The sequence below is a fragment of the Varanus komodoensis genome, unplaced genomic scaffold (genome assembly GCF_004798865.1).
Source record: "Varanus komodoensis strain SLA01 unplaced genomic scaffold, ASM479886v1 scaffold35, whole genome shotgun sequence".
NCBI lineage: Eukaryota > Metazoa > Chordata > Lepidosauria > Squamata > Varanidae > Varanus > Varanus komodoensis.
Genome location: NW_025335856.1, coordinates 2,314,253 through 2,338,426, shown reverse-complemented (window position 1 = coordinate 2,338,426; position 24,174 = coordinate 2,314,253). Strand labels below are relative to the sequence as shown.

Here is a 24,174-nt window from a genome sequence, read left to right as displayed (position 1 = left end):
AGGGCTTTATAAGTTAATGTCAGCACTTTGAATGAGGCAGCCCACATAGCTGATACTGCTGTGGTATGGTATGAACTTAATTGACTTAAGTTGATGCAGCCTGATCCTATGCATACACTTCAAGAGTTAAAGAGACTGTAGCAATCAGGCAACCTCTATCACACTTACATACAGATGCTGTTAACTATGTTCATTTCCTGCTTATTAACTTCCTTTAAGCACTCGGCTCTTCACTGCACATACAGGATGCTACACTAGTATTGATCTGATCTCATGTTCTTATTATTCAGCCCTGGCTGAAACATTCAGGTCCTTTGGCTCCTTCTTCCTTTATATGTAGAAGAGGAAAGCCACAATTTTTTGGCAAAATTATTCTAGTGTACTAATAATAAACTCAGCAGTTTTCATGAATTAAAAAAAAAAGATGCACCAGCCTTCCCCAACCCCATGACCATTGGCCATGCTGACTGAGGATGATGGGAATCACAGGCCAAAAATATCTGAAAGGTCATCTAACATTGCCCTGCATATGCCTATCCTTCTGGTCCCTTCTCTAGATTTTTTCCGAGGGGAAAAAAAATTAACTAAAAGGGGTTAGAGGGTTACTTTTGTCCACTCCAACCTGGCACCCTATCTAGCTAGGTGCATTGCTATTCACCTCCCATTGCTTCCACACAACAGGATGGGTAACGCTGCTGGTTCTTTGGACTCCCATTTTCTGGACCATTATCCAGTTGTGTGGGTTCGGTTCCACCAGGCAAGGCCAATAATAGAAACCAGATATGAATGAAGCAAGCCAAAGCTGCATCTGTTGAACTTCCCTTTGTAAAACCATCTGGGTGGATAGAAAGTAGATCACCAGATGTTTTGCGCTTCAACCCCATGCTGCCAGGGGTTTCTGGGGGCTAATGCACCAAACATCTGGTGATCCACGTTCTTTCCATCCTGGTTTAAAACACAGAATCAGCCAACGCAAATGGGTAAGTCCAGTGTCGCTCCAGATGCGCAAGGCTACCGGTGTGTCGCTTTCCCTTTCTCCTACCACCGCCATAGGGGACATCCAGTTTTACCATGCGAGGGTGCCACCAGTCCTCCCGCCTCGGGGACGGCGCGGGGAAAAGCAGAGGCAACAGCGGCAGGGCCACGTGCGCGGCGCAAGTGCTCCGCCGAGCCCGGTGACCTCAAACAATGAGCGCGTCTGTGCGCTTGCGCTGTCGACAGCGTGGTGTCCCGAGGCGCAGGCGCGATAGGGGCGACTCCACTCTTCCCCTGCTCCACCTCCTTTCTCCTTCTCTCAGCAGGCGGAAGTGCCGCCCGACCTGAAGGGCGGGAGGAGGGGGTCGTTAGCGGCGCTTGTTCCGGTCGCGAGGGGTTTCCTGGTCGCAGCAGGCAGCGCTAGTGAGTAGCGTGGTGAACGAGCGCATGAAGTAGGTTGCCATGAGCCCCCCCCTCCCCGCTTAGGCCCGCTGTAAAATACCGGCTCCTTCCCCCTCTCCTTTCTCCCCCCTCCAGCCCCAGCGTGCTTAACGCACTGCCCTTCTCCCCTTTGGCGGCTATGCAGGCAGAATTTCATTTTCTCTTGTTCCTGAACAAGAAGGTGTAAATCTAGAAAGGCAATGCGAAGCACTAAAGTTTGGGTGCCCTTGGTACTTCCATTGTATTAGATGGTTCTTTTGGGGTGGGCTGGATAGGAGCGCTTTGTCCATGCTCCAAGGCACTGTGTCCACACATTTTTTTCTCTGTTGAAACGTGTTTCCTGTGAGAAGGTTAAAGCGTTGATTACAAGTACTAAAGATCAAAAATAGTAATATTAGAAGCATTAATTGATTATAGTGTGTGTGTGTGTATTCGTATGTGTTATTTAATTAAAGCAGTTCTACTTTGGTCTTCAGATGAAAAGGCACCCTGAGCTGACTACAGGTTAATAACAATAATCAGTCTCTCCTCACAGGTGAACAAGATAAACAGACATGACATGACCTGACATCAGTGGCAAAAAGGATGGGGAAAGAAAAACAGGAAAAAATGGGCACTGGTTCTTAAGGTTATGAGGTTCTTGCAGTGAACAGATGTAATGTAGCTGGACATTTTGGGTTTCTCATCATAACCAGCTGGAATGACAACCATTCAAAACTTGTCAGCAGTGGTGCTTTTACGTCCATTCAAGGGCAGTACCTGAGGGCTAGGATTTTTGAGAACAAACAATGGCAAAGTTACTTTAATGCCAAGGTGGTAAGACTGCCTCTTAAAGCACAGAGGTTTGCATGCAATTTGGCAGTCTCGAACTGTGCCAGGAGGGCCCTGCATAAAAAGTTAAATACAGTCCAGGAGTACTGTGACACCTTGAATTTTAAATACACATTTATTGTTGCATATATTTTCTACAAGCAAAATCTTGTATTAGATGTATGAACTGTGTAAATGTTGAATACATTTTATATACCTACCACACATTATAGTGTTTAACATTCAAATAGCATATGTCAAATGTTAAGAGCACTTTATATACAGTCTCTTAGTAATCTTTTTGGCAATTCTGCAGATTAGGCCAGTATTATCCCCGCATTGTAGTTAGGAAAAGGGACTCCTGGGAATGAGAGAGAGTAGCTCGCTTACTAGAAACGAGAGTTGAACAGTTCCCACCTCATATTGCTATGTATATGATATGATGTCTAAGTGCTTTACTATCCAATTCATACATATTATAAAGTAGAGTGCCGCTTGTGGAAATGAATTCAATAATACATGCATTAGTCAAAGGCATAATCCAGTCCAGACACCTGTAGCCCTTGGAACTGGGAGGATTACAGTCATCCTATGCAGAGTTGGAGTGTGGAGGCAAAGGTCATCTCCATGCTCTCCTGCCCTGCAAAATAGTGAGCATCTAAATGTTGAGTCTTAGAGCTTTGGGGAAAGAGGCTTATGTGCTGCCAAGATTCTTTGTATTTTGCAGCATGTGTCTCCTTGCCTTCTTACTATGAGACATTCAGGAACCCTGTTTCTAAGGTTGCTCTTGCATCCTTGGAGATGGAACTGGTGTGGTTCTTTCCACACTGACTGCAAGGAGGGTAACATTGCTCTTGACTAGCAAACACATGATTTAGGTGTAAATTTTGGTTGCTTTTGCTACAACAGAATAAAAGGGTGTTTCCCCTGGAATTTATCTTCGTTTTGGAATACAGTCTTTACTCATCTGTCAGGTGAGTAATGCAGATGTTCCTGAAAATTTTGAACTGGATATTTTTCCAAAAAAAAATCAAGTGCAAATTAGGTGAATTTGCATAGGAAAATATTCAGTCTGTGTTTGAAAATGTTCAGATGCTCTAGTGATATCTAATTTAGCATGCTTATTTAGTATGTTCCATTTAGTAAACAATGCTAAAAAAGTATCCCATGTTAACCATTTGTCCCAGCACAGAAGTATTTGCTTTGAAATATTTAAGAAATGTAGATTTTTTTTCTTGCAACAATTGTAAAAAAGGTAAAGCTTCATGAGATGGCCCTGGGGTTCTCTCCACACCAGGCATAATCTTGTACAACTCAATCATGTCTCTCCTTACTTTTTTTCCTAAGCTAAACAATCCCAGTTATTATGACCATTCTTCACAAGAGAATTGCTCAAACCCCTTCACTATTTTAGTTGCCCTTCTCTGCACTTTTCCCAATTCAGTAATGTCCTTTTTCACGTGGAGGACCAGAACTTTACTCAATAGTTTAAGTGTAAGCACACTAAAGATTTGTTTAGGGAAAGTATAATCTTGGCAATTTTGTTTTTGATCCCTTTCCTAATTAAGCTTAAGCTGGAGTTGTCTTTTTTTCACCACAACTGTACAGTGGATCAACATTTTAATTGAGCTGCCCTCCACCACCCAAAGATCAGGTTTTTTGGTCAGTTACTCCTAGATCAGATTCCATAAGGTTATATTTAAGGTAGAGAGTTTTTGCTTGGGATTTTTATGTTACACTTGCTTACATTGAACTGCATTTCCTATTTTGATGTCCATTCTCCCAACTTGGAGAGATCCCATTGGAGCACCTCACAATCCCTTTTTGTTTTAACTGCCCTAAAGTATTTGGTGTCAACAATAAACGTGGCCACTTCACTTGCTCACTCCTCTTTCCAGATCATTTATGAACAGATTGAAAAGCATTGGTCATAATACAGAATGCTGTGGGACACCAGTGTTTACATCTCTCCATTGGGAGAAATTACCATTTATTCACTCTCTCAGCTTTCTGTTGCTTAGCCAGTTACGGATCCTTAAGAGGACTCCCCCCCCCCCCACACACACACACATATGCATGACTGCTGTGTTTGCATAAGGAGTCTTTAGTCTTTGACTTTGTCAAAAGTCCAAGTATACAATGCACTGGATCGTTCATGTCCACTCTCAAAGAACTCCAATAGATTAGTGAGACAAGGACTTACCTTTGTGCAATCCATGTTGATTCCTTTTCAGCTGGGATTATCCCTGTATGTACTTGTTGATTCTATCTTTAATAACACTAGCAATCATTTTATCCAGAACAGGCATTATGCTAACTGTCCTGTAATTTCCCAGATTTCCCTGGATTCATTTTTAAAAAATGGTGTTAAGCTAGTCATTCTTTAGTCCTGTGGTATAGAGGCTGATCTTAGGAATGTATTACATAGTTTTGTAAGAAGGCCAACAATTTCATATTTGAGCTCTTTAGGAACTCTGGGATGGATAGCATCTGGGCCAGGTGACTTATTAACATTCAGGTTGTCAATAAGGTGAATTTCAACTTACTGAGAAGTTTTGTTACTGCTATTTTTCTTAATTCCTTCTTGAATGCATCAGTTCAGGAACAGTGATCTGTTCTGTATCCTCAGCTGTGAAGACAGATGAAAAGAATTCATGCAGCTCCTCCGCAATCTCCTTATCCTTTTTTGGTGCTCCTTTTATTCCACTTTCATATAATAGCCCAACTGCCTCTCTGACTTGATTCCTTTCTTCTGATAAATTTGAAGAATTCTTTATTGTTGGCCTTGATGTTAGCAATGTAGTTCTCAATATGTTTCTTTGCTTCTTTTATTATTGGTTTGCATCTCCCTTGTGCAAGTTCATGCTCTGTTTTGTTTTCCTGATTTGGACAAGATTTCCATTTCTTGAAGGAAGTTGTCTTCTCTTTAATAGCTTTCTTGACCGTACTTGATAACCGTGTTGGTGACCTACTGGACTTGATGTCATGTTTTTAAACTTGTGGTATTCATAGCATTTGTGCCTCAGTTATTGTGGTTTTGCATACTCTCCAAGCATTTTCAAGGGATTTAACTCTTGTTCCCTTCTTCAGCATCTTTTTTTCAACCTATTCCCTCATTTTAGACAAGTTTCTGCTTTTTAACATGCCTCTTGAGACCTCTTTAGCAAACATGCTCCTAATAGTATATTAAATTTAATAGTGCAGATGTCACTGTTCCCATCTTGCTTATCAACATTAACATCCTGTACTATGGGCGGCCCTACCTATGTTTAAATCCAGGGTTCCCTCCTCTCTGGTAGGTTCCATGATCAACTGTTCTAAGGGAGCAGTCATTTAGGATATCAAGAAATTTAACTTCTCTTAGAATTGGAACATACATTTATCCTGTCATTGTGTGAGTAGTTGAAGTATTCCATTATTGCAGCAATCCCTTTGTTTGAGGTCTCCCTGATTTCATTGTTCATCTCAAGAGCACCCTGAGCATTCTGGTTTGGTGGATGATAGAACATTTGTTTGAATAAAAGGATTTTGGAGCCAAATATTGTCACCCACAATGCTTCTGTTGAGGAGTCTGTGCATTTTAAATGATCTGCTGGAATTTATGGGCCTTCTTTGACATACACAGGAATACCTCCTCTAGTACACACTTCCTATATAGTTTATATGCAGAGATGACTGTATCCCATTGGTTCTCTTCATTCTACCAGGTTTCTGTATTGCTTACTATATATAGCTTCTCCTTTAAAACCAGACATTCCAGCTGCCCTGTTTTGGCCCTGAAGCATCCAGCATATGCATAGAAACACCTAAGCACAGCATCCGCCTTCCACAGCATATGCAACTTAGGTTTTGGCATTTAGACCTCTCCAACTGATTATCATGACCTGCTATAAGCTTATGGCTTATTTTCTCCTCTCCTACATTTGGGCAATCAGAAACTTTTTCCTATTCATTCCCTAGGGATGGTTTAACCTGAACCAGATGCTTCTGAGCTCCTGCTGGCTTTCCTCCATGGTTCATTTAAAAAGTTGCACTACCAGCTTTTTAAAGTTATGTTCCAGCATTCTGCTTCCATTATGGAGCAACTGGAGTCTGTCCCTCTTGTATAGGCCCAGCTTGTCCCAGAATGTAGCTCAGTACCTAACAAATCTGAACCCTCTTCTCTACATTACTATCTTATCTATATATTGGGATGCCTCAGCTGTGCTTTCCTAGTTGACCCTGCATATGAAACAGGTATCTTTTCAGAGAAAGACACTTTGATGGTCCTGGCACCCTAAATTTGCCTTCCAGGATCTCATGACTCTTTTCTCCATGTCATCGGTACCAACATGGAACAGGACCACTGATTCCAACCCTACACGTTGAACAAGCCTATCCAAATGGCATATGGTACCTGCAGCCTTTGCACCCAGCAGAAAGGCACAAATTACACCTAGCACAAATGCAATTATCTATGCATCTAATGATTGGATTTCCTACTACTAGAAGCCTCCCATCACTTGGATCCACATCCTTGGTTTGATAGGATAAATACTTTCCAAGAAATGGAATCCTAAGGGATATTTCCCTTTCCCTCAAAATGAGGCCCTCCTTCCCTGAGATGCCCATTTTTGATGACAGCAGAGGAGCTGCCATGCAGGAGATGGGATCCTGCTCTTTCATCACTAAGGCTCTCATTAGCTAACCTCAGTGTCTCTTTTTGCTTCTCCATGTCAGCAACCTTGGCTTCAAGGGAACCATTTTGTTCCTTGAGATCCAGGAGGTCATTAAACCATGCACACACCCACAACTTCTGTCCAGTTGGCAGATAGTCATACGTGTGACACTCAGTGCAATGTACTGGATAGCCTCCCATCCTGCTGACTATCTACTTTCATAACTGGATTTAATTGGTATTTTGTGATCACTTGGAAAACCCAGTGTTTTTTATTTATTATACTGGGAGAGTGTGATGGATTTACTTTTAGTTACTTTACAGACTATACCTCCTGATTTGGAAGAGAGAGGACAGAGCTCTATGTTCTGGCTTCCTTGCCCTGTTGCCAAACTTGTCTGGGTGCTTAGCTTGCTTGTGGGCCGATGCTTTGGGACTGGGGCTTCTAGCACTTGGAGAGTTGTCTCCCTTGCTAGCCTGCCTTCCAGCATCGTTCTAGGTTGGTTGGCCCAATGGCTGCTGCAGCCAGTCCAATTGGAGGGTCTTGTTTGAAAAGCAAGGTCTGCCTGAGCTCCCAGTGATCTGGAGTGTATGCTCATTGTTAATTGTTCCCCCAGGGAGTGGAGATGTTCTGTTCAGTGGAGAGTACCATAGCGAATGGGTTGCTGGAAGGGGACAACAGATGAAGGGTAGGGGATTTGTGAAGCGTTGTAGTTTGGAAGGTTGAGTTCCTTTGTGTGTGATATAAATCTAAATGATAACCTGTACTATCAAATTTGAGATGCTCTATTTCTGAGCTTTACCTTGTTGTGAGTCCTAAAAACTTAAGCCTGCACCAGGGTCAAGCTGAAGCTAACTTTCTTTTTATGTTTATTATAATAAGTCTCTTCCACTATTTTGGCCTGTACACTGGCTCTTTTCCTTCCCCTTCCATAGCCTGCATTCATTTAAATATGGACTCCCTGCTTGTGCAAGGTTGTAGGAACTGCAGGCTCCTTCTGGGTTTTCCTCCCCAGAGATTTAGCTCCCTGCTGTAGGTTGGTGTTGTTTTTCTCCCCTTTCTAAGCCTCAGTTTAGGCTAAAATGGATTTAATACAGACTACCTTTCTGAGCAAGACTCCTGGAGCTGTAACTTCTTGCTGGGCTTCCTCTCTGGAATTTAGTTCCCTCCAAGCTAGAAGTTTGCAAAGGGTTACCCTTCTAAGATTTTGCCATCTTGCTGTGCCATTGTCCTATCTTCAGTTAATAATCTGTTCGTTTGGGATGATTACCTGGATAATTTATATAGATCTAGATATATAAGGAGATCAGTCAATAGCACTTGCCTTCTCCTTGTCCAGTTACTTAACTTGCATGTAGGCTGACAGTTTGTCACTGGAGTTGAGATACTTTGCCAGTGGTGTTCTTTGCACTCAGAGAGCCGTTGTTCAGCTCACAATGGCTTTCATGTCCAGATATGGCAGAAAAAATCATTGAGGGTGTAGGAATCAGCTGTAAGCCACTTGGCAAGAGTAACAAAAACCCTGTTGACAGCCCTTCTACTGATGCTCATGTGGCATTTGGAGTGACCAGGGCTAATTCGCCACAGGTTCTTGCCCCTAGAAATATGCACAAATTTCTTAGTTCTTTAAATTACCATTTTTTAAAAGTACATGTTTGACAGACTGGAAAATATATGCAATTTCATGGCTAGTAAGTAAATGGAGGGGAAATATAATGCCATTTACTTTCCAGCCTTGAAATTTGTGTATATTTCCTCTTCATTTACTTTCTAGCCTTGAAATCTACTGTTTGATATTTCCCTGTTGCGTGTAAAAAAAGACACATTTCCTGGAGAGGTTCCAAAAAAAATTTGAGGTCGCAGAACAAGATGGATGAAATGGGGTACAGCCTCATTGTGGCCCCATTCACTTCATTTCGTTTGTCCAAATTCTCGTGTCTTTGTGACAGGTGTTGGGGAACTGTAGTAAAAACTCTTAAATGAAGCCACAAAAGATTTTTAAAATTTCTCCTTACATGAGGCTTTTAAATGGAGGTTTTTAAGATTTAAGGTTTCCCCTTTTTTGAGTAGTTGGACATTTGGGAACATGTTGAAATAATAGAGGGAATACCAGTGCGTGTTCAAAACTAGAAATCAAGAGGAATTCATTGTGAAAGGGAAGATCTTAAGCCTACTCCTTTTGGTGCACCTGCAGCTTTATTCCCCTTTGCCTGTGCTTTCCAATTGATAGCTAGATAGGCAACTGACAGCTGCCAAGTGTTTGCAATTCAGCTTATATGCAGTTGCACCTCCTCAATCTCTTAGTGTTTGACAACAGGAAAAGCATTGTCTGGGAAAATTTACAACCACTTCAATTTTGGCTTTTTCAAGCTCTGAAAAAATCCTGGTGGTGAATGAAAAGGGCTTGCATTCAGTACAGGGATAGTGCCACAAGGAACACTGGGATACCAGCTGAAGGACAAAGTAGTGGGGAAGGGGGGGGAAACAGTGCATAGTGTGCCTTATAATAAAAAATTATGATCAATCCGGTTGTTTATCATGTCACTGGGGACCAACAAAAGGGGCATAAAATGGCTAACTGTGATCAGTATAATAATGAGTATGTGGTTATTTATTTAAATGGTTGTAACTATTACACACACTGTTGGAAACAGCAGCAGTGGTTGGTTGCCATTTCTTAAAATGGCAAAGAATAAAAAGCCACAAATTTGGCTGACAGATTTCTCTATAACAACGCTCACTTTGGGGTGAGGATATAAGTGGCAGGTAAACTTGCTGTTGCTCTCAGTTGCTATCAGTATTTTTTGTCCAAAATTTTTGAATCTGAAACTAATACTATATATAACTTTGACTTTATAAAGATGGAGCGGCATTGTCTGTACTTCTGGAGAAAGATCCTGAAATATCAACAGTCCTTAACAGTTGGCACCAGCCCTGCTTTCAGTCTTACTCTGTTCCTCTTTGTTGTTGTTTAGTCACAAAGGTGTGCCTATTCAACTAATATTGCCCCCCTGCCTATTTAACTAATAAGCAGAGCACATCATGTGAAAGGCCAGGCTAGATGAATCACAAGCTGGAATTAAGATTGCCAGGAGAAATATCAACAACCTCAGATACATAGATGATACCACTCTAATGGCAGAAAGTAAGAGGAACTAAAGAGCATCTTGATGAGGGTGAAAGAGGAGAGCACAGAAGTTGGCTTGAAACTTAACATTAAGAAAACTATGGCATCTGGTCCTATCACTTCTGGGCAAATAGATGGAGAAGAAATGGAGGTAGTGACAGATTTTATTTTCTTGAGCTCCAAGATCACTGCAGATGGTGACTGCAGTGAAAAAATTAAAAGATGCTTGCTCCTGGGGAGGAAAGCTATGGCAAATTTAGACAGCATACTAAAAAGCAGAGATATTGCCTGCCAACAAAAGTGCGTATAGTCAAGGCCATGGTTTTCCCAGTTGTAATGTATGGCTGTGAAAGTTGGACCATAAGGAAGGCTGAGTGCTGAAGAATTGAGGCCTTTGAATTGTGGTGCTGGAGGAGACTCTTGCCAGTCCTTTGGACTGCAAGGCAATCAAACTAGTCAGTCCTAGAGGAGATCAACCCTGACTGCTCTTTAGAAGGCCGGATACTGAAGATGAAACTCAGATACTTTGGCCACCTAATGAGAAGGAAGGACTCACTGGAGAAAGCCTGATGCTGGGAACGATTGATGGCAAAAGGAGAGGATGAGGTGGCTAGATGGAGTCACTGGGACAGTGGATGTGGGCTTGGGAGGACTCCAAGGGATGGTGGACAGGAGAGCCTGGAGGAATATTGTTCATGGGGTTGTGATTGATCAGACATGACTTTGCAACTAACATAACGTAACTGTGCATGGGGTTTTCATGACAAGTATACTGGAGTGGGTTGCCATTTCCTTCTCCAGTGGATCATGTTTTGTCAGAGCTCTCTGCTATGACCAGTCCGTCTTGGGTGCCCCTGCATGGCATAGCTCATAACTTCATTGTGCTGTGCAAGCACCTTCACCATGGCAAGGCATTTCCTCTTAGGAGGAGAGAAAGTTTGATCCCATTGCTTGGGGATAAATTAGCTGTTGCTCTTTTCCTTTCAGTAACTTCAGAAGCGTTTAGTTTTTTAGTACCTATGGGGAGATCTGTTTGAATCTGTAGGCTGCATATGCCATGTATGTATATTAGAATTGTGCTCTAAGCAGGCCCATATTCAGATGCTTTCCAAGCCAGTGGATAGTCATGCTTAGGGCTGCTCCTCCTAAATTTTAATTTACACATCTGTAAAATGGTGTATTAAGAAAACTATTGTGAATAGCTGTGGTAATATTTGGTAATATTTTGTTGTGCTTTACATGTCTTTAAATTATTTCACTGAACAGGTTTGTCTAGGAAAAGGTAACCAAGATACTTTCTTGTTTAGGGATAGGCATTTTAGTTATAGTTCAAATATCTTGAACTATAACTCCCAGAAGCCCAAGCCAGTGATAAGGGGTTCTGGGAGTTGTAGTCCCAAACATCTAAAGTGCATTGGATTGCCTAGTCGTATCCCTGTATCTAAGGTTACAAAATGCAGAGAAGTTGGCACCTTATGTCCTTTTCTACCAATTTTGTTGCCTGAAAGATTTCAGATGCTGTGATATACTTTCTTCTGAGAGTTGTAATAGTCCTAATAGGAGAACTAGAGCTCAGAGGTAGGAACCATGCTTTACATAGTGAAGACTCAGTTCACTTCTGTCATTGCCAGATAGGTTGGAGAGATTCTTGTCTGAAACACCGGAAAGCCACTGCCATTCTGTGTAGGCAAGGCCTAGGTAAATGTACCAATGCCATCACTTGCTATAAGGCAGCATTCTAAATGTTGCATAGCATAGCAGCCAGCAGGAGAAACAGATTGCTTCCGGCCTGAATTATGAGATTTCCTCAGTCAGACTTGTTTGCACGTTTTCTAAGTATAAATCTGCCACTTTATCCTTAAAAAATTCTGCATGTCTTTAAATAGTATATATCACAGGAAAATCCTTGTTTTCATCTAACACTGGTATATAAATATTTGTGTGCTACATCTGTATAGTATGGCAATATGGCTTGGCTTGATAGCCTTGAGTCAATAACCACCCCTTCATCATCCGCTTTGTGTGAAGGGGTGGTTATTAACTCATGGCATTTTGTGTGAGAAATACCCCCACAGGCTAAGTCCCATATGAATGAGCCCAAAGTGTGGAAAATTAAGTCCCTCCCAGTATGCATTGTGTTCTTTTGAACTGCAAACCATCTGCTGTTATAGTACCAGGACCTGTTAGCTTTACTTAAGATATGGAAGTCAGCCTCTCACTAGTCAGTCATGTTGCAGGTTATGAGTTTTGTGTGTTATGAAATGTGGAAAGTGCTTTCTATTTGTGGGGTATGATTGATGTTTGAAAAATATATTTCAGGTTTTTTTAATTAAGTGCCTCAGCACCCTGGGTATTCTATAAAAAAGTGAAAATAAAGAAGAAAAACTGCCTGCAGGCCTACAGACTAAAAGATTGTCATAAGGCTAAAGCTGCAGCATAATTGCCTAATATTTTGCAATTACAGTATATCAAAAGTCCCAGTTTGTAAGCAAATTCTTTTGGTGCTTTCACTGTATGCTTGCATGGTGATAAAGCATGCCCTGTTGTTTCATAATACCCAGGGATCACCACTAACTGCATGTCATCTGGTTCTTTTGAACCAATTCTTGTGAATTTATTATGCTGGCAAAAGAGCTGTACCCTTTAGATATAAGTGAACAAAATCATCTCTACTGGTGGTTTTTGTGTAGGACTGGGAACATAACTTGCTTTCTAGGTCTTGTGGTCACTATTGCTTTCTTTGCTACTCTGTAGTTCTCTTCCTCTTTTACTTCAGAGGAAGAGACAGCATGCAGACTGGCAAGTAGTCTGTCACTTGTTTGTGGCATGTAGCATTTACTACCTCATGTGTATATGGCTAGCAAAATATATACCCCATCTACATGATGATTGTATGTCTAAGGGGTCTCTCCTGATACTTTAAAACTAGAACTAGCAGTGAGAACCATTGCCTGGTGGCTGTTTGGAAGCCAGAAACTCTCTGTAGCTCTGTGTCATCTGTGCAACCTTCGTTCATCTTTAAAGTTGTGGTCAGTATGTAGTTAAAAGGGAGCATCACTATCCAACTCTGCTCCGTTGTAGCTTTCCCTCCCCATTGTATCTTTCCGTCAAAATCCAAAGTTCTAAATCAGTATCTGAGGTCAGTGATGGACTGGATGAGAACAAAATGAAACTTAACTTAGGTAAGTCAGAAGCACTCCTGATCAGGGAATAGGGATATAACCTGTGTTGGATGCAGTGACACTCTCCTTGAAGACTCAGGCTTGCACTTCAGGTGCATACATGTATTCAGTCCAGAACCTTATTGCCCAATTTTCACAGGTAGTCAAGAGCACACTTGCATAGCTAGGGATAGTGCACCAGTTGCACCTGTAATGCACTCTATGTAGAGCTGTGTTTGAAAAGTGGTAAGAAGGTTGGCTGGTTTGCACTATTGATTATAGGGAACATGTGACCTCCTGGTATAGCTGCTTCACTGGCAACACATCTGTTTCTGGGTAAAATTTCAAGTGCTGGTTGTGACCTATAAAGCCGTGTACAATTTATTACCAAAAGGAGAAATGCCTTCCTCTTATAACTGAGTTGATCGAGGACCTAATTGAATGGGTGGTATTTAGATGCCACTAGTGGATGGATGGATGGATGGATGGATGGATGGATGGATAGATAAATATATGGCTATTTGGTCTGTCCCTTCTGAAGCTTATGCATAACTTTCTATTGATGGAGATACTACTACAAACATATACGGATATACATTTCATATATACCAATTGGAAATGGTTTATTTTAATTTGTGTAAGAAAAGTATATCTTTCATTTGCTTATTTATTTTGGTGAAATTCACATTATAGAATTAAAATAGAACCGTATGCAGGTTGCACATAAGCTTTTTGACAGACTCTGTTCTGCTCTATGCGCCTGGCTGGGTTCTAAGTTCTGGAGAGGCCTTTCTCTCTGGCCTGCTGCTTTTGGAGGCATATTTGATGGGAATGTGGAAGGGGCTGCCTCAGTAGCTACTCTGAGTAGCAGGGAAAAGCATCTATAGTCAGACAGGGTTTTGACTTTTAAACTGGCTTGTGTGCTGAAGCTAACTTTGAGTGATAGGTGCCAATATCATTCTGAGAGCTTTTTTTGCTAATGAACAGTCTAGAAAAACTTAAATAATTTTAAAATAAATATCTCTTAATAGAGGTGATCTTATGTTTTAATTATAATTCTGTATTTTATTAGCTGTGCTGAGCACTAGTTTTAGTAGAAAATTGGGCTATAATTATAATAACATTTGATCCAAAGCTTCTTGCAAATGAGGCAAGACTCAATGCAGCATCCAAACTCAAGTGATCAGATTTCTGATTGTACAGTGGTACTTCTTTCTTTCTTCCCTCTGGAACCCCCTCCGTATACCTCAGGTCTGCGCCCCGGACTTTCAGAGTCAAATTGGGGTGCATAGGGGGCTGCAACATGTTCTGCTATTCTGCCTCTTCTTCTACCAGTGTATTCTATTGGCTGATGGGCACCATTAGACACAATTGTCAACTTTTCACTCTGACAAATGCAAAGATGGGGGCTATACTGAGTTCTCTCTCATTTGTCTAGGGTTTTCTTATTCTGTGAATGTCAGAAGACTTGAGGGAGAAGTGGGGTCTTATTTTGTTTACATTTAGGTTTGGGTAAGTCAATAAACAATGGAACCAACTCTGGTTTTTAATTTTTGCCTACTGCAAGTGACAACCTGCCAAAGGCTGCAGGGTGACTTTGGCTGGTGAGTAGATTTGTGGACCCTGCTGAGTAACATAAGTAATCTTGCACAGGCCTTAAGTGAATTCCAAACACAAACTATTTCCAGGGGGTTTTCTTTTTAAGTCAGCTGCAGTTCTTGCAACAAATGTAAGCAGCTAATTATTTGACTCCTTTCCCTGTTGCTCAGACTCAGAAAAAAGAAAAGATAAGTAGAAGATCATCAGATTTTCTGGGGAGGACAACCAATGTGCTGATTCCTGTGCTGCCTGGAAACATGCTGTTTGGAACAAGGGTATTTCACTACTTGTTGCAATAGTGGCAGAAACACAATAGGGCTGGAGGGAAGTTATGGGATCGTGTACTCCTAGCATCTCTCTTATTCAACCCTCTGCCAAGGGGGTTTGATTGCTGTAATGTTTTAGTGATCATTTGATTAAAAGCCAGGGTATAAATCTTTAGAATAAATACTTTGTGTACATACTAGGTTTTTATTGACACAAGAAGGATATAAACAGCAGAGCTGTTTGCAAAACAAAACATACAGGAACCTTTTAATATATATGTGTTCCATTGATAATGGACAGAAGGATTTGAGGGTTTTGGAAGTTTTCAAATCAGAAAAAATACCCTTCCCATAATTGATGGATGATGGTTCACCCTACCTATTAGTGATAGTTATTAAAATTATATCATATTAACTTTATATGCTTTTTATGAAAAGTGTTCTCTGTAACCAAAATAGTTGAATTGATGGCTTTGATTAGAAGAAAATAAAAGTATGGTTTAAATGTTATATCCAAATAGTTTCAAAGCTTTGTATTTTTTCTACAATACTTGTAGATATTCTAAGGTATAACAGCTCAGTTGTATACACTTATTATTTTGGATTGTAAGGAGAAAAAAAATAAAGGCACTTTAGTAGGCTAATTTTGACATGCCTGAAGAGCTATATGTATAAATTTATCTGCTTCTGAGGGATAATCAGCTAAAAAAGTTAATTACAACATTGATTTTTATATTTGAGTATCTTTCTATGCCAATAGCTTAATTGGACACACATTGTGTTCATTCCTTATGTTAATGTTATCAGTAATTAATGTTATCAAACACTGAGCAGTGCAAAAGCAGGACTGTGGCTGAACATTAAGAAAACAAAAATCATGAGCACAAAAGAATTATACAATTTTATAGTTAACAATGAAGAAATTGAAATTATGAAATAGTTTACATACTTAGGCTCAGTCATCAATTCCAGTGGTGACTGTAGCCAAGAAATTAAAAGACTGACACTTGGAAGAGCAGCAGTGAATGACCTAGAAGGGATAAATCAAGTCTAAGGATGTTTCACTGGAGATCAAAGCCAAAATCATCCACACTATTGTATTCCCAATCACTATATATGGGTATCAAGTCTGGACAGTGAAGAAAACTGACAGGAAGAAAGTTGATGTATTTGAAACATGGTGCTGGAAGAGAGCAAATACCCTGGAATGACAGAAGTGGTAAACAAGTTAGTTCTAGATCAAATCAAGCCAGAGCTTTACCTGGAAGCAACAATGACACAACTGAGGCTATCATACTTTGGGCACATCACGAGAAAGCAAAATTCCCTGGAGAAGGCGATCATGCTAGGACAATATGAAGGTAAAAGAAGAAAACAGAGACCAAATAAGAGATGGATTGACTCCATAAAGGAAATCACAGGCTTGAATTTAGACAAGTTGAGCAGGACTGTTATGGATAGGACATTTCGAAAGTCTTTCATCCATAGGTCACTGCAAGTTGGCAACAGCTTGATGGCACATAAAACAGCACTGAGTTTCTGAAAATGGACATTTTTCTGTGGATAACTATAGTAGTAGAAAGTGTTTCATTTCATATTGTTGAAATTCTAGCAACACCAAACTGAGCATATCCAATAGATTTCTTTTTCTTTACTCTCACGCTGAAGAATGTTCTGTAAATCAGGGTCTCTGAGTCATTAACTGGTCTCCATGAGGGATATTTCTTGTTGCTATTGGTGACCAGGTATCATGTTAATTATGGCCCTAATCCCATCATGTTCTAATATAGAATCAGTGCACAATAATTTGGTGTTTCAGAATGTCTCATAATATTTTGTTTTCTGAGATAATTGGAAAAAGGCTATTTTCTCCATGTCTTTCATATCTGAATAAATCTGAAAAGAAAAGTCTCCTTGGTATTGTTTCCTTATGAATAAATATGTAGAAAGTATCTGTATTGGATGTGAGTGAAGCTTTTACATTATTTACTGAATGGTTAGTCTAGTTTTTTTACCTATATGAAAATGCCAAAGAGTTTATTTGTGATGAGTTCTCTGGTCTGAGTTCTTTTGTTGGCTCAGACTGTTGCTGGTTTGGTTTCGTTTGAAAAGGTAGCATGAGTTATGGTGGAGTGAGGAAGACCATCTCGAAACAGTGGATGACATTCAAAATCCTGTTCTCAAGTCAGTTAAGTCTACTCAAGATCCCATTTCTAGTTTTTGCCTTCCTAAAATTGTGAATCCTTCGGGATTGGTACCCTATAAACCATAAGAGGATGCCATGAATAAAAATAGTATTCTATGTTTGTACAAAATCCATTCCTGCTCATGCATTGTGGGGATGGCCATAGACCTTGGCTTCAAATCCATTAATATTTACTAGTATTGAACTCCTGTATTTGGTTTGGTCTATAAAAGCTTCAAAATGTTGTGTAAAATTCCAGTGCCGTATTTTTTAAGAACTAGCAACAGTATGCACCGTGTTCTGGTGTTATCTCACTTTCTGTGTAATAAAGTCCCATTGTAGACTGGTAACATCTGTGTAGGAACCATGGTGTATGGGTAGAAAATATCATTTATTTCCCTTCTAACATTGCTCTTACATGCTGAGTAGTGAGATGGCTGAAGGGATTTGTGGTTGCTGTTGGGTTTTTTGCTTTTTCTTTTGAAGCCTTTATTTCTGAAATAGTAACAGGACTGAAATTTCCTTTAATAATTGCAGGTAGTTATGCAAGGAATATTTTAATCCTTTAGCAGAAGCTCAATTCAGTTTAGAAGCAGGCAGGGGAATAGTCTGAAAAATTGACAACTAGTATTTAAGAAAGTTATGTCTATATATGATGTGGAGAAGGTTAGCCTAGGGTAAAGACAAGCTGTAGTCCATTCTGTTTACATTTGATCAAAGGGGTTTTTTTATTGGCGATTGTGCTGTTTAAATAAATGGACTGAAGCGTTGTTCATTTTCAGGTTGCTGTATATATGTTAATACAATATCCATATGATTTTGTTCAACATCATTCATTATTGTTTTGTTTTTCTAGATACAGAATACTTCCCAAGATGTTTGGGGGATATGATGATATAGAAGCATTTGAGGATGATCTGTACTGTGAAGATTCTTCCAGTGAAACCAGTATTGATAGTGAGGTAGAATTTCATCTTTATAGTCAAGTCCATTATGCACAAGACCTTGGACAAGAAGAAACTAAAGAAGTTGGATCTGTGAAAAATCAGAGCTCTGTGACTAAAGAGGACTTAGAAAATAATTCCACTGTAATTTCAGATAGCGATATCATTCACATTTCTGATAGTCCAGAAGTCATCATTTTATCTGATACCCCTGATGAAGACAGCATTTACAAAAGCAAACTCCAGAAGGTAATGATACCACAGGCTCCATCTCTAGGAAGAACATACAATCTTGCTGAGCCCAGCCTTACAAAACCTATTGGAGATTCTTCACAGGTAACCCTGAATGCAAAAAAACAGGCTACGGAAACATCAAGAAAAGAGAAAAGGGCTACCCAGAAATCATTCTCTTTTCACCGTGATGGTGTTCGCATGATCCACAAAATCTTGGTAATTGAGGACAGCTCTAGTGATGAGGATGCAGATGATGCAACAAGTGCAGCCTCTGAAAGTGATAATGTGGAGAGCTGGATGCTCTTGGGAGGTTCCAGAGATGACAAAGATGATAGTATCCTCTTAAACCTTGAGGGCTGTGGAACTTCAGCCAGTGAACGTGAGTATATTTTTGTGGATGATAATGAAAAACGGAAATGTGAAGAAGAGTCAGCTGTTGTAGTGGAAACAAAAAGCTACTAATATTTCTAAAAAAGAAAAATGAGATGTGGAACTATTGCTATACAGTGTTTGTGGTTTATGTGGTACCTTTATAAAACATGGCATTATGTGTTGTTGAATAATAGAGGAATATTCATACAGTGATTCCATACATGTTTATGAGAGCTATTGTATTCCTTAACTTCAGGAAAGTACATAATTCAACTGTAGCCATTACTGGTCTGCAATAAGCAGATTAGTGAGACAGAATGGGCTTTGACAATTATCTTCATCTTGCCGTAATGACTAACCTGCAAGGGATTCCAAGCTAGGTGAGTCTTGGAATGTCTCAAACTCTGTTCTCTGGTGTGGTCATGAGGAAGGAATTGGAAACTTTCATTTCTGTTTTGACTAACCGCAATTTGCTGTTATGCCTGAACCTGGACAAACTTTGGTTAATTTCAACTATGGTTTACTGAAACATGGTGACTTAGAAATTTTGTTCATGAATTGGGCTTGTTTCCAAAAAGTATAGTCAAGATTAGCCACTGTTTGGATTTGAAGGAAGTTGAAGAAAAAGCTTCCAATCACCCTGTGGCACTGCTGGAAAAAGAAAGGTAAGAATGGCAGTGCCCAAATGCAAGGCTTGTGAGGCTTGTTTCTGTAATGATAAACTATAGTTTATCATTATGTCTAAAGACAGGTCAATAGGTGTAATAGGAGAAGGAAATAGAAATCCCATTAAAGGTAATTGAGCCATGACACAGTTGTAAGATTTATCAGCTAGTGGTATACAAAGGCCTTTTCATGTACTACTTCATGGCAAATACGAGTTTGGCCCAGCACCTTCACATGGCAAGAAAATACATTTACACCTGCCTTCCTGGTATAAATGGCTATAAGACTTCCACAAAAGGGCATTTGTTACCTGTCAGCATTGTAGTTTCAGTGAAAATGCACTGCTGGTATTCAGTGTATGAAGCTGTTCAGCAACTTCTGTCATGGTTACCAGATCGTTAGAATGTAAATTCGGTTACTTTTAAAAGTAAGTTCCCAGGTAGGAAAGGCAGAAGAGATGAGGTAGGCATGCTTATACTTAGCAGCACATTCAGAGTAGAATCTTGTATTGATAATGTTGTTACAATGATGTCTTAGTGGTTGAAAAAGGATTATATGCCCTGTTTTGCTTGTGTGTTGTTGCACATTCATTAATGCTCTTTGTCAGTCACTAAGAATAAGCATTGCCTCCTGGAATGTAGTTGTAGTACTTTAAACCAACAGTTGATGTTTTATAGGCTGTATTATCTCTGAGATACAGGCTTGTGTTAGCTTCTAACACCTACTGTTATTCTAAATCCCCAGTTTGGCTTCAGAAAATGCCTAGGAATAACTCATGATGAGAGTGGAACATTGTATGCCATATGATTTGTGTTTAGCAAATACATTTTTAAATAATTATTTGGTTGTATTTTACCTCTCTCCTATGAGGAGAACCTTTCCCCTTTTCCTTCTTTATGTAGCCTCCTACCCCCTGATAATACAGTATTTGGATTCTGGCACACTCTGAAAGGCAATGGCATGTAGTACAGGGGTACAGCAAGGAGGAGGAATTGCCTAAAAATGGTGATACTCCTTGTTGTTTGAGTGGAACATGACATTTTGATCCAAATGATTAGGTTTTATGATGATTTTTAAATATTTAAAATAATTTGTGAAGGAGAAGGTTAAGGTATTTCCTATCCGTTTCTCAAAGAAAACTTTGCCCTAACGGGTAGTAGTATTTGAGTAATACCCAAATATTTCTCTAGTGAGAATTTTATGGCTTCATCCTATACACCACATCACTGACAAGACAGCATATATGATTGGAGTAGGTGTCCTTGACTTTAGTAGGTTGTCTGACAGGTATACCGGGCTTATTAATAGTCAAAGGTCCTCTGAGACTTGGTACATGTGCAACATCTGTATGCTTTTGAGATATTCTGAATCCTTTAGAAGTAAAACATTAATGAAGAGTTGAGTTAGGGTTTTTTTGTGTAAACAAGAAAACAGTGTTTGGTGTTCACTATTGCAGGACTGAACACTTTGCATTTCTAAAAGTGTGCTCCATAAAATTAGATAACGATCTAAGAAATGACCACTGTATTTCTTAACTGAGTAAAAAATAGGGTTCCCAGGGGTTGGGTTACAGATTTGGGATACATGACCCAGCCTACAGAATCTCAGTCTCTCCAGAATTATATTCCATTATCGCCCCTTCCATCTGTCCTCAGCTGTATACTCATTTAAGAATTCCACTGCCTCTTCTGGATTCTTAAATGGAAAACCAAAAGTAGAGGTGTGTACAATTTGCATACTAGTGATATGAAAGCCCAGAATTCTGGATGACTTCTCCTAGCAGCATTACATGGATATTAAAGAATATAACAACTATAAAATAGAGCCCTGTGACATCCTACAAGACAAAGGCTGTGAGGTGGAACAGAAATCACCCAGCACTAAGTAATAGCAGTGACCATCAAGAAAGCACTGTAATAGCATACCTCCTGAGCCCAGGTTAAAGAGACAGTGCAGAAGGATGCTATAGTTGATAGTGTCCTAGAAAGCCCAGAAGACTCAAGAGAGTTACACTCCCAGTATTCAGTTTGTAGTGGATGTTGTTTGGTAGGGTAACTTTGGCAATTTTCAATCTCATATCAGAAGAGTTGTTTTCTTTGAAACTACCTAGAATTGATTTCCCCACTGTCCCTGAGTTTTCACTTAAGAAGGAAAGGCTTCAGGCTAGATAGTAGTTGCCTGAGGTCTCTGTTCAAAGGTTCAGTCAGTTTCATTCACTACTGCTTTCATAGGCTCAGTGGGGACCACAGCCCTCCCTCTAAAAGAATTTAACCTCTAAAATTCAAGTCTTCAACTCTACTCTTTTAAATAGCAAGGGTGGGCAGGATTGTAGACAACTGGTGTTGGTTCTCATACTTTCAAGTAGCCTATCCATTTCTTCTGGTTGAAACAAGCTGAAAAGTATCTGTCATGACATGACAGTAGCTACATTGGACTTTGTTCTTGTTAAAATCATGGCATCTAACTCAGTGTGAAAACGAGCAATTTCACCTCCAGAATTCATAGCATATTCATCACAGTGGGCTATTGAGGGCTCTAGCAACAAATCTACTGAATTTATGTGGAGGAGGATTTTTTACCACCTGAAACAGCTTCATTTACCTTCATTGTGCAGATGCACTCATAGTTGTGATAAAGAGTTAAGGGTTGTTGTTGTCATTACTGTCATGGAATAAGCCTGAAGATGGGTTTTACCTTTGCTTAGTCATGCTCACAATGAGTATGTGAGCCATCCCTTCTCTGATTGCTGGCCTGATCATTTCATTACTCTGAACTCCTCAGGGTACCAAGCAAGTGATAGGATTTTGTGTCTTGGTTGAGGATACTTGGCGATGTTTATATATAAACCAAAGATGACCCAAAGTCTGGCTTCTGAAATGACTTCTAGAGTGCTAGACAAGGCATTTGTTGAGTTAGGCCCAAAAAACTGCTGTGCTTAATTAACAACTGAAGCTGAAACTGTTCAATCTCTTGTGTTTGCCCCAGTGAAGGAAGGGTGTGTATCTGATCCCAAGACTTACCTAGGCTTATTCCCATCATGATAGACAATGATTTATTTTTATGTCTAATCACAGCCAGTGCCAATATTATATTGTTCTATAAATAAGCTACAAGAGGAAGTTATAGATTTCTGGTAAATAAAAATGGGATGGATAACCTTGTCTGACAGGAAATGTTTGCATCATTTTTGACATATTTTCTAGACAAGTCTGCATGCATTTCACTTTTAGGTAAGCCCAACACTAAGGGCTGTCTGCCACAAGGCTGAATGTCACTTCAGCTTTTCCTGTTTTAAAATAATATTATTGTTCCTGTAATGCTATTATTTCTTGTCAGTATTTAAGGATGAATGCTTACAATGTTTCTGGAGCCCATATCCAACAGAAAATAAGATTCTTCTGATAGAAGCTTTTATTTAATATAATGGGTGACTTAAAAATATAGATAAGTGTATAAAAGGATCATTGCTAATAACAGATATTATAAAGTAATATACTCTGGATGTCTCTGCATTTTGTAAACAGTATCAAATTGCAATGTATTTTGGAGCAATTGCTCAGCAGACTGAAAACCTCATTAAAAGCTTTATAACCTTCATGGAAGCTTTGGCTGGCATTTTAATAATAATTTTGGAAATAGAGGCCATATTTAGATATTTCGTCTAGTTTACATGTCCTTCCCATGGTGAGCCACTTCTGGCTATCCCCACAGTATTTGACCCAGTATTGCTGACATCTACCTGCTAATTTGTAAAACTGCCAGTTATTATTCCTATCCAGTGCCAGTATTGTTCCAGAAGTGATAAGTAAACCATGAAGTATAATGTTTGCAGAGCAATATTTTACTTAACTGAAACCTTTTCTTTGAGTCTGCTATCGTACTTTTAAAAACTTTTCTTTTGAGAGAGAAACCAAAAAAGTCAGAATTACTAAGAATATTTATTTTGGATCATGTGTACAAATGCTGCTTTCCCTTTTTGTCATGAATTTGTGTGGGTATGACTGGTCATGTAACCTGTTCCAGAGATTTTCATTCTGGTTTAGAAAATCAAGGAGGAATATTTTTATGGAATTACTTTAAAGAACTGTATGCTGGGTTTTGGAGCAATTTGCTTTTTAGCTAATGATAGCAGCTTCTGCTCATAGCACTATTTATGAAGCCTTTAATTATTGTTTTAACTGAGGAAAATAAGCTCCGCTAAAAGCTATTTTTAAACTAGATAACTATTAATAAATATGCTATGGTAAATTTAATGGAGTGAACTTGCAACATTTAACATACAGTGAGTTTTTAGCCAGGCAGACAAAATTTAGATTTTATAAAGATTCACCTAATTAATTAATGAGGTTAACATCAGAACTCTAGATGAAATTTTGAAAGCAGTAATTAACCACTTAAATATGCAAATATTGGGAACAGGACAGAAATTGCAGAAATTCTCGTAAAATCTAGTGCGTGTACAATTTAGTCTTCCATTGAATGTATTTTAAATAAACCTTCTTACCAGTCAAAACAAAAGCTGTAAACTGAAATTTCACATATCAGGGAAATAGCTTTTCAATAAAAGAAAAAAAATCTATTTCTTATGGTGATCTATTTGTTTGTTTGTGTCTGATCTTTGACAGTCTTCACATGCTCTCTGAAAAATCCAGGTACATCTAGAATAGAATATTTCCTTAATATTAGTTTGAATACACTGGAGATAATTCATCCTGTTGATGAAGTAGGAAATATAC

At 39.4% G+C, this 24,174-nt stretch overlaps 1 protein-coding gene across 2 annotated transcripts in view; it reads left to right on the top strand.

Annotated features, from left to right (window-relative positions):
- The first annotated feature begins 1,281 nt into the window (after positions 1-1,281).
- Positions 1,282-24,174, top strand: part of ZCCHC7 (zinc finger CCHC-type containing 7) — a 146,534-nt gene continuing 123,641 nt past the window's right edge. The window contains exons 1-2 of one of the 2 annotated variants that reach the window (XM_044439438.1): positions 1,282-1,398; positions 18,079-18,779. In XM_044439438.1, the coding sequence (XP_044295373.1) occupies positions 18,098-18,779 (682 nt within the window). In that variant the 5' untranslated portion in view covers positions 1,282-1,398; positions 18,079-18,097. Of the gene's footprint in view, positions 1,428-18,078; positions 18,780-24,174 lie in introns of both variants that reach the window. The other variant, XM_044439437.1, reaches the window with a different exon arrangement.